General features: G+C 37.2%; 1 protein-coding gene across 1 annotated transcript; it reads left to right on the top strand.

Annotated features, from left to right (window-relative positions):
* The first annotated feature begins 10,356 nt into the window (after window positions 1-10,356).
* LOC149941339 (zinc finger BED domain-containing protein 4-like) lies at window positions 10,357-10,740 on the top strand. Its single transcript, XM_090179460.1, has one exon. It carries the CDS (start codon window positions 10,357-10,359, stop codon window positions 10,738-10,740), a length of 384 nt encoding a protein of 127 aa, XP_090035586.1.
* Window positions 10,741-11,709: the final 969 nt, after the last annotated feature.

The following is an 11,709-nucleotide window of genomic DNA, read 5'->3' as shown; positions in this document are numbered from 1 at the left end:
CCGCGAAAGTTACGTTTTCCCTTACACTGCGCCTTACAGCTATTCCCAGGGAAATGGGAAAACCGAAACAAAACAATAACACACCTCTCATAGATGGAATATCTTTATCTTCGATATAGGATGCAAGTTCAACGACAAATCCAGCGAAAGGAGGCTCACCGTAAAGGAATGGCTCGACAAAATTCGCGTGACGTGGGAGCCAATAGAATGGCCATTTTTTTTTCACCGCTTCCCGCCTTCGACCACGCTGTCGATTGACGTCAATCTAGACTGTAGTATTCGGGGTCCCTCGGTTAACGTAAAAGCGACATTTTGCCATCCAAAACACGAACTCCGTATTTTTAGCTCCGCGTCGACAAAATGCCGTTGCTATAAAAATCATTGGAATGGAAGAAAGAACTTTCTCTGGCGATTTGGCAGCCTGGCTGAGCAACGGACGATGCTGTAAGGAACACCCAAAAAGCCAAATATCAACCGAGAAATAAAATAAGGTGGACCTGAGGAGGAGGGGGGGGGGTGGAAAGGGGCGCTAACGAAAAAATGATGGCAAAACACGGGTTTAAGCCCTAAAAATTTCCCTACATTTCCAATTTGCGTCTCGCGAAATAAAAGACGATTTATAGGACTTTTATACCATTCGGTCAGCGGGAGCTAAAATATAATACGAGCGAAAGAGGCAGAATTTATGGGCCTCGGTCTCATCCTTTAATATCCTCACGTTTAGGCCACGGCGGGAAAAATATGAAAATATCTCCGGTACGGCGAACTTTATATAAGCAAAAACGTACGACAGAAACAAGCGTTGATGGAATGTTGAGTGGGTCAAACAAAACGCTTTATACGTCGTAGATCTTCCTCACTCTATACGGGACGAATATTTTCCCATATAAAGCCGTATCGAATTTGATATTTTTTTTTGTCGAAGTAAGGTGCTTTCGTTCCATGATTGGATTATCGGTAACTTTGATCGGTTTTATTTTGGGAAATCCACTGCGAAATATTTTCCTTAAAACCGAAATTTATACGGTTTTCAAAGTTCACTTTTAACGTATTTTCACCGTTAAGTTAGTGAAGATTTCTATGGAATATAATTTGAATGAAACTATATGGAATATACTTGTATTATTTTTACTCCTTCGGGATTTCAGACAGCGCCCAGACCCTCTTACCATCAGCAAAAGTATATTTAATCTTCCATCTGGTATTTTATCCCTGGGATTTTGCGTTGAAATTCTCGAGTTCGGACATTTCTTGCTGGGTGGGCATAGGCCGTTTTCACTATAACTCTCAAGGAGGGAAAGAAACGAAGGGAGGGGGAAAAAGAACCCTAAAATGCACCTTCGGGGTGAAGGAAGGCCGAGAAATGGAAAGAGCGTGGCCGAACGCTTCTATACAACACAGAAGCTCCCTCTCATCTATCTTAATCTAAGGGTTTTGCCCAAAAATCTCTCGACCCGCTGTTTTCCAGATAGAAGCCCAAGAAGCACGCGTTCACAGACCGTCTTACGCGCGGCAACTCCGTGTCTGTCTCCAGATAAGACATTTTTAAATCAAATTTAATGATAACTACAATGTGAGACTTAAAGATATTTTAAATTGTTAAACACTACTAAATCAATAAATCTAAATACCTTCATCTATTTGGTTTCATCAAAAATTTAATTTCGTTCAATGTGCTAATACCAACTTGGGTTGAAAAATATACATATAGAAAATTATATTACATTGACAAAATAATTATATAATCACATTAAGATGCAATCATTTTAAGTTGGCCATTTTTAAAAAAATTAGAGAAGCTATCTTCCACTAAGGTGGAAAAACCTGAAATGGTGTCAGTTTCAAATATCCCCAATCGTGAAAGTTTTTTCGGGCTTGTGAGTTTTCTATAATATAATGTAAGTACTGAGTCACCAGTGTTCGGTAAAATACTAAATACTTGCTAGAATAAGTATTTAAAAAAAATACTAAATTCTTGCTAAAATAAGTATTTAAAAAAAATACTAAATACTTGCTAAAATAAGTATTTAAAAAAAATACTAAATACTCTTTGGAAAAGGTATTTAAAATAAAATACTAAATACTCTTTGGAAAAGTATTTAAAATAAAATACTAAATACTCTTTGGAAAAAGTATTTAAAATAAAATACTAAATACTCTTTGGAAAAAGTATTTAAAATAAAATACTAAATACTCTTTGGAAAAAGTATTTAAAATAAATACTAAATACTTTTTGGGAAAGTATTTAAAATAAAATACTTTATTTTAGTATTTTAAAATTAAAAATACTCTATTTAGGAACATTTGCTTTAAGTAACAATAATTGCTCAAAATGATTATTGGTCTCCTTAAAGTATGAACAAGTGATTATAAAGCAAAATATGCGTAACATTACCTAAAACAAGGAAAAATATATTTTATTGTTTCTTTTTTATACCGAATTTATCGTGAGTTGAATTTCTGTTTATATTTTTTACATGAGTCGTTGCTTAAGAAGTTAGTAGAAGTGGTTTTAATTGTAAAAAAAATAGTAAATATAATAATAATAATAATAAGTCATCAAGCGACATTTAAAGCTGGTTACAATGCGTAGGAGGGTGTCCATACAGTGTCCATGCCTACACTAACTATTATCGTTAACCTTAACAAGTTTTTATGGGAAGGGGAAGAGTGGGGAGAGAACTTGCAAACTCAACGCGGAAGGAGGAAATATTTAATCCATTTCTATCAAAACGTATAGAAGTAATATAAATAAATCATTGTAACAACTTCCCTGTAAATGTTTGTTTCTCCGTCCGCAATTGGCGATTGGGTCCATAGACAGTCAAAGATCTCCGTTTAATTTGATCACGACCAGGGCGCCACGACGGGGAAAAATGGAACGCCTTGAAATACGAAGGGTGGAGACCCGTTCATATACGCGATATAGCTTAATTAGGACTAAAATGATGTTGGCACTCTACGGAGAGAAGTACGTACGAGAGGGGTCGAGGGTAGACTAGCGCGTCTTCGTAAGGGACCATTTGTTCTGGCCTATCTCCCACTACGTTTTTGGGAAGAAGGAGGGAGGAGTCGGGATAAAATTTCCCCCTCTCTCACGCGGCCAGTCTCTATTTAATACATATATAACCCCTCCTCGGCCCCTCTCATTGTGATGTGAATATTTCTATAGCACATCCTCTTTTTTTTGCTTATATTCTGATAGGCTGGTGGGCCGCGTGGCAGCCGAGAGCGAAAATGGGCAAAAAAATGCTTAAGCCATCTATTCTAGTCCGCCAGCGAACGTCGTTGCAAAAATAAAGGCCGGCTGAGAGAGAGAGAGAGAGAGAGAGAGAGAGAGAGAGTAGGTGGAAAAAACTTTCAAGAAATTTTTACGACCTCGAGTCGAGTCGGGGAAGGATGGAAGGCAAAGTAAAAAATGTCGGTCGACGGTCCATAGGAAAGTCTCTTCGACAATCACCTTGCTTTGATAGCGAGGGACCCGTGTTATGCATAGAGAATCACCTAGGCCCGCCGCCGCCCGCTTAAAGATAAGTAACACAAAAGGAGGAAGCGAGATCTATTTCTATTCGACGCGTCTGTCCCCATAAAAGCCGGATCCCGCGCTTTCGTTCACTCTCTCTAAATCTCGTCTAGATTGAGAAATGGCCCCAACGCTTCTACTCCTACTTTGGCAAAATTGTTTTTTTTTTGGGTGCGCGCTGGGGTACACTGACCCGAAAAAGGTGGTGTTGGAGAAGAAAGGAATTTACCGTCAAAATAAGGTTTTAAAATACATTTTAAACGACCGCTCGTGCCACGTTTTTATTGAAATGGTGGTGGGCCAGAGATGAAAAGTGCGGGATTCAGTTTCTTCCTACACGAGGATTACCCCGGATTTTTCCACAAAGTTAAATAAGTTTTTATTCCTCGTTGATGTGCAGGGTGTTGGCTGATTCTTTCCTAAACATTAAGGAAGAAAAAATAGTGCAGGGTGAAGACCTTCATATATTATGGCTGTGCGATTAGTGGTTTTAGGAAATCGAGTCGGTTATCGAGTATCAAATTGTTTTTCATCGAGAATTCGAGTCGAGTAATATCGAAGTCGAGTAGAGTAATCGAGTATCAAATTGTTTTTCATCGAGTATTCGAGTCGAGTAATATCGAAGTCGAGTAGAGTAATCGAGTACTTGATTAAGGGGAAACTTTCTCTTATTCGAGTCGAGTAACTAAAAAAACCTCGAGTAATATTTTTAACGATTCGGGTTATCAAGTACTTGATCCTCTCCTCTCATCGAATTTCGCTAATTAATCTAACCTCACGCACACTCCCACTAGTTTTGTTGAAAAATCTGATCTCATCTCACGCTCTTTTCCGGTTATGGAAGTCATAAAATATCTCCTTTCAATCTCCTCTCCCTGAAATGCATACTTTGTGAAACTCCTCTCACGTTCCTCTCCTTTTGAAGTTTCGCGCATCTCACCTCCTCTCAGATTCTCACACTGTTCTCACAGGGGTAGAACAACGACCATCACTGGCCGGTGGCCACATTAGATTTACTGTCTTTAACTTCTTAATAGCCTTCTAACGTCAGCATATTATGTTATTGTACGTTTGGGCTTTGTTATTGGCCAAAGTTACATAATTATGTTTTTATATTTCCTTTGTTTTGGTTTTCTTACCTCTAAACTCAAACTCACCTCCTCTCACCACCGCAAACTAACTTTTTAGCTGATCTCCTCTCATCGCATTTCACTAATTAAATTGACCTCGCTCACACTCCAAATACATTCTTTTGAAAAATCTTATTTCCACTCACTCTCCTTTCACTTAAATTCATAGCTTGGAAACTCATATCACGCTTAGAGCATCTCACCTCCTCTCAATTGCTTTCACTGATCTCACGGTGAGAGGAGAGTGCCCATCACCGACGAGGATAGAAAAAACAAATACTCAACGAGTTTAGAGAGCAGCTTATTCGGGTAATCGAGTACCCGACTATGCAATTTTTTGAGTATTTTCCAAATACTTGTTCGAGTACTCGACCTCAAAATGCCGAGTAATCGATGATGTTCGAGTACTCGCACAGCCCTATTATATATTGATTTTTTTAATACTATTTGATAGATAAAATATGGTTATTTAATATCCCTACGCTGTGTAATTTCCAAATTTTACATTTTTGAGCGAAGTATTAGACTCGGTAACTTTGGAGCCGTGATGCGGTCTACACATTCGCGGTTTGGCTCCAACAGCCTGCGAAGGTACGTGAAAAAATAAAGGCTTGTTCCCACTTAGCGAAAAATGGATTGAAATTTAGTGAAGCTCAAAGCTACGACGAAAATTAAATTCGTCGCGAAAGTCTCGAAAATTCGTCAAGTGGGAACTCGGCTTAAGATTTATTTTATAAAAATCTGGTCGAGCTCTCTACCGACAACGACTTCTATGTTCCATCGAGATACCGCAATTTGCTTTAAAATAACAAAATATTAATAGAGTAATTGAACTGAATTTGATAAGAAATATAATTCCTCAATCGTCTTAAAATAATATAATTAAAGTACAGGGCTTGCAAGTCACACTGGATGACTTAGCCCTTATATCAATTGTAAACAATTTTTATTTTTACAATCAAATAAATTTGAATACGAATTATAAATAATATGCTTTTTCAAATAATCAATTTAAATGTTTCAAAAAATTTTGATTTTCCACCCAAAATAAAGTTTTAATATTTTTGTCCACGCGTGTCTCTTTTTAAACGTTTAAAAGAGGAGCCGGGTTCGATCCCAGCAGCTTGTGGCATTTGGTGAAAACTCGGAGTTACTCCTTCCGTGTTGAGTTTGCCAGTTATCTCCTGACTGATTAAATGGGTTTTCCCTCGAGTTATTCGGTTTCCCTTTGTTGGGGTTAACGGTAATAGTAAGCGTAAGGAGCTGTTGGCTCGCGTGGCATGAAGGGCTTGCCACCACCCTCCTACGCAATGTAACCCGACCACCTGAATTAATGCTATTAAAATACAAAAACCTTAAGTATTACCTAGATTCTTAGAATTACACTAGCCGAAATAGTCTATAATTTATTATTTACAAATTACACGTAACATTAGTACCAAAACGATTAATGTTCCCTTATGGATTATTAAGTATGGTGAAGCGGATTACACCACTCTTAGAAGGAGACATCCCGAAGTGTAATCCACCGATTTTGTTCAAACTCGGGGGATTGGTATACCTTCATGTATCATGAAAAATCCTAAAGGGAATTTATTCAATGGGCAACCGTTTTGCCATGGCAACGAAAAATATTTTGGACAACATCAAATGGAAATTTTCCCATTGAAAATAACATGGGATTCTGACCAATTCCTAGGACCCCCCTGTGAAAAATTTTAACAAATTTATAAATTTCGAAAATGCCAAAAATTTCAAAAATAGATAAAAATTAATAAAAAAAACATCAAAATTGATCAACTTTTGGTCAATTTGAGGTAAAAATCCCATGTTATTTTTAATGGGAAAATTTAACATTTTGTGTTGTCAAAATTTCTTTTCGTTGCCATGGCAAAACGGTTGCCCATTGAATAAATTCCCTTTAGGATTTTTCATGATACATGAAGGTCTACCAATCCCCCGAGTTTGAACGAAATCGGTGTGTAACACCTCGGGATGTCTCCTTGTTAGTCACGCCACTACCCCTCTTTGGGACCAACGCGGAAATTTAGTTGCTAACTTTCATTATCCGCCTTCACTGCAGCTAATATTAATTCCCCACTACGGGGCTCTTTTTCTCCACGCTCCAACTTACAATACACTGGCATGTTTCAGGGAAGCGCAGCTGAACCAAGGGGCAACGTAGGTTAAGTCCATTTTTTCAGACTTTTTTAAAGAAATTTCGAGTCTTTTGAAATAAAAATTTTACAATTCTATATTTGTATACCGTAAATTAATAGAAATTCCTGAAGTGAATAGCATGATTCCTTCAATACAACCCGCTCGCGAAGCCAATTGAAAGGACACGAATAAAAGTACAAATTGGACTCAAACATTAGCGGGCATTTGGGTAATATCGATAATAATTAAAACAGCGCGCTAAAATTTACAAATCTCTTCAATTTGACAAAGGGCTAAGGACGAAAGTGATTGCCAACCACTTTGGTCCTTTGCCCCGGGGCAAATTGAGCCAGCGACGCGTGGTATGCCACGAACCTACCGCGTGAATATATCAACATCTTTGTTTATTGATAATTAAAATTACGCGTTCTCCCATTTACAACGAATACGTCGGTACAAACGCGATAGACAAACTGGGATCCTTTTAGATACGTTGTCTCTTCTAACGAGGGAAATTCTAGGGGAGAATAAGGTCGGATAGATCCGTATTAAGAGAGACGGAGAATTGGTCGGGTTTGAGAAAAGGCCTTGTTGTCCTATTTGCTTCTCTTTGCTCCTTATAAATCAATACTGGGGAAAGGCGACAGTCCATTAACAAGAGCGGCGCATTTTCAAGCTCTCCTTCTTCCCATTAAAATGCCAGCGCCATCTATATCTGATTCCACTCTCTCTTCCGAAATTTCGCTTTAAATTAGAGAGAACCCCCCCCCCCCAATCAAAAGGACCATCCTTACGGGTGACAGTGTAAACTTTACTCCTAACGTACGTCTTCTGGCGAAATTTGTGAGCGACAGAAATGGGGAGGGCTAAAAGGAAACAGTGATCAGCCCTTATTTTTCACATCGCGACATTGGGAATTTACCGCCGGAGATCTCTTCCCATTTCGCTGTTTTCAATTTAGGGATATTTAAATTTTAAAAATCCCTTATCAGGAAAGCGCTCGACCACGTTGGATCCCCGTTTTTCCTGTGGCCCGATTATTTATATTGTAGACTATACACCCCCCAAATATCTTTTACATTTTCAAGAAGTTCTTCTTAGGAAGTAAGCTAGAAGCGGCTCGATTACCGAAGACGAACAAAATAGATACTCGCTTCGGGGACTTCAGGGTTAATTCCGTCAGATGCGCTCTATAAATTTTAACTTCCGATAAATTCGGCTTCTGGATGAAGGCACCCAAAAAAAAAGACACTCATGTGATGGGGTTGGGGGTGAGGTAATTATGCCCCCCTCACTCCTGGGACCACGCGGTCCCATAGCCTAGCTGTCACTTATGAAGAAGAAACGTATTAATATGCATGAGCTGCCACTAGGCCTTCTCTATCCCGCAAAGGGGGGGGGGGGGGGGGGCGTGCCGGCACCGAAGCTACGACCCGCCAATTTAAATTAAATAAATACCAAAAAAATTACGGAGTAGTGCAAATGAAAGTAAAATTTAACTTCCACTACAAGTTTAACCACATTTAGATATTCCCGCGGTTAGAAAAAAATCACGCATCTAGAAATATAAGGTGAACAATTTGGGTCAATACAACGTAACATGGAATTTCCATATATTATTTACACTTGATTAAAACCTAAGCACTTTTAGTCCTACACATATCTAATTCAAAATGTAAGTAATTTACTAAATGAACGTAGAAGTAATTTACTAAATGAACATAGAAGTAATTTACTAAATGAACATAGAAGCAAATTTACGAAATGAACATAGAAGTAATTTACGAAATGAACATAGAAGTAATTTACGAAATGAACATAGAAGTAATTTACGAAATGAACATAGAAGTAATTTACTAAATGAACATAGAAGTAATTTACTAAATGAACATAGAAGCAAATTTACGAAATGAACATAGAAGTAATTTACTAAATGAACATAGAAGTAATTTACTAAATGAACATAGAAGCAAATTTACGAAATGAACATAGAAGTAATTTACGAAATGAACATAGAAGTAATTTCAGAAATGAACATAGAAGTAATTTACGAAATGAACATAGAAGTAATTTACTAAATGAACATAGAAGTAATTTACTAAATGAACATAGAAGCAAATTTACGAAATGAACATAGAAGTAATTTACGAAATGAACATAGAAGTAATTTCAGAAATGAACATAGAAGTAATTTACGAAATGAACATAGAAGTAATTTACTAAATGAACATAGAAGTAATTTACGAAATGAACATAGAAGTAATTTACTAAATGAACATAGAAGTAATTTACGAATTGAACATAGAAGAAATTTACGAAATGGACATAGAAGTAATTTACGAAATGGACATAGAAGTAAATAGACTGGGCGAATAACCAAATTAACCGAATAATTCGGTAGAATATCGAGACGAATAACCGTCTCGATATTAGCTTCACGCCTTTTTTTTGTATTTGATCGAATATTGAATAGCATTTTTATTATTCGGTCCTTATTATTCGTTAAATATTCGGCGAATATTCGGAAGGTATTCGGAAAATATAGTATCTTATTTCCGCCTCTTGAATAGGCCTTTACCACCCCATAGAAAGCTATGGGGAGACGGTGAAGGCCGAACCTATTTTTTTTGTGGGGAGGGGGGTATTACTACGGTAGAGCTATCAGAAATTGGCGTTTGATGGATAGGACGGCGGCGCTTAGTTAAAGTAAATTCAAAATCTAAACGGAAATTTTATATAAAAGATCGTTGTCATTGGTCAGTTTTCTCCGCCGAATTTGAGTATGAAAATAAGTTCTATTAACTCGAGCGTATTAACTTAGGACCAATTTTTATTTTATTAAAAAAATAGAGATCATGACTCAGAAACAACAACTAGTCTAGTATAAAAAACGAAAAATTAAAAAACAAAACTAAATCTAAAACTATTCTCCCTTCAGTTTTTTTAAAGTAAAGGTAGACTACTCAGAATAGTTTTAGTTTTGGTTTGTAGTCTTTTTATTTTGGTTTTTCATTTCTAATAAAGTAAAATTATTGTCATAAGTTAATTAAGCTTATTTTAATTAGCTAAATTCTGGTCCAAAAATGAATCTTGAGGATAATGGTGAAGTTAATGTAGCATGTTCCAGTACTCAGGCCTCTGCAGAAAACGACAATGGTAGTGATTACAGCTCAAACGCTAGTCAAAGTAGTTTGGAATCTAATGACGAAGCTGAACCTTCTGATAGCACAGTGGAGACACTATGTATAAAAAGAATAAAATTAAGTCCAGTTTGGGAATTTTTCAAACAACGTGGGGTAGAGGCCATCTGTAACCTATGCACTATAATAATCAAAAGGAAAAGTGGTTCAACCTCAGGTATGATAAATCATTTAAAACTGAAACACAAGAAAGAATACGAAGAGTACGAAAATAAACGAAGTCTTAAAGCACAACCTTTAAAGAAACAACTATCCCTAGAAGAAGTTGTAAGATTAAAAACAGCCTTTCGAAAGAACGACCCTAAGGCTTTGAATATCACTAACTTGTAAGTCAATTGGCATAATGATGGCCCTCGACTTTGAACCGTATTCAGTAGTGGAAAATCTTGGATTCAAAGGAGTTTTGAAAGCTTGTGAACCACGATACGTCATTCCTAGTAGGCATCATTTTTCTAGGAAAGTAATTCCTGATTTGTACAACAACACAGAGCTTGCAGTAAAATCCATAATATCTAAAGACTTACCCCAAGGAATTGAAGCTATTGGAATTACATCGGACTTTTGCAAATCAAGGTCATCGAACAGCTTTCTCTCGGTTACCTTACACTACATAAATAAGGACTTTATCCCAAAAAATGTTTCCTTGGCACGCATTCATTACAACGAAGCTCACACTGGTGAAAACTTAAAAGAAAGCCTGATGATGTTTGAAAAGTTACGAAATTGACTATAACTTAGTCATCGTTTATGCATTGACAGATAACGCACCAAACATGAGTGCTGGCATTGCTAGATCTGGCTTCAAAAGTATTCCCCGCTTTTCACATACTTTGCAACTTGTCATCGAAGATACGATGAAGGAAATGAAAAAAAAATATCGCAGACACCGAAATTATTATGAGTAAATGCAGAATTATTGTTTGACACTTCAATCATAGTGGCAACTGACAAGGCTCTGAAAACGTTGAATATAGCTCAAGAAGAATATTGTATTCCCAAGAGATGTCGAATACAAGACATCGTTACTAGATGGAACAGTTCCTTGTTTATGCTCCGAATCCTTCTAGAAAACAAAGTGCCAGTTGGAGCAGCGCTGTTAACAACTGAAATTGATAATTTAACCTCTTCAGAGTGGAGCGCCTTAAAAAAGCTGGTTTCAATTCTATCACCCTTTGAAGAAGCAACTCGGGAGCTTTCAGGTGACCAGTTCCCTACACGATCAACGGTTTTCCCTGCGCTATACTGTCTAAAGAAGGAATTGGAAAAATTGAATACATCTCACCCGTACGCCAAGTGTTTTGCTGCGAAATTGAAGTCACGTTTTCCAAACTATAAGAGTTCCTCAATATTCAAAATATCAATGCTGGTCGACCCCAGGTTCAAAAGTGTTCCTTTCTATGCCAAGGAAAAGACTATGGCCGTTTCTATTCTTAAAAAAGAAGTAGATATACATATGCAAAGAAGACATGAAGACCAACAAAACGAACCAGACAACTCATCGGAGGCAGAGTCTCAACTAAGTACTTCAGTGGAAGTTCCAAAACAAAGTAGTTTGTGGGATGAATTGAAAGAAAGAACTGCTACCCCAAACGAAGCTAGGTATGGGTCAACTGATGAAATAGCTGTTTAACTTGGGGAGCCATAGACAGACATTCCACAATGAAAAAAGGTTCCCAATACTAGCTTGTTTAGCTAA

Source organism: Leiobunum rupestre, chromosome 6 (genome assembly GCF_980474605.1).
Source record: "Leiobunum rupestre chromosome 6, qqLeiRupe1.1.hap1, whole genome shotgun sequence".
NCBI classification, from domain to species: Eukaryota; Metazoa; Arthropoda; class Arachnida; order Opiliones; family Sclerosomatidae; genus Leiobunum; species Leiobunum rupestre.
This window is presented reverse-complemented; position numbering and strand designations above follow the sequence as displayed.

What these genes read in the sequence shown, in the direction of transcription:
- LOC149941339 (XM_090179460.1), top strand. Translation starts at nt 10,357, where the DNA reads ATGATGGCCCTCGACTTTGAACCGTATTCAGTAGTGGAAAATCTTGGA.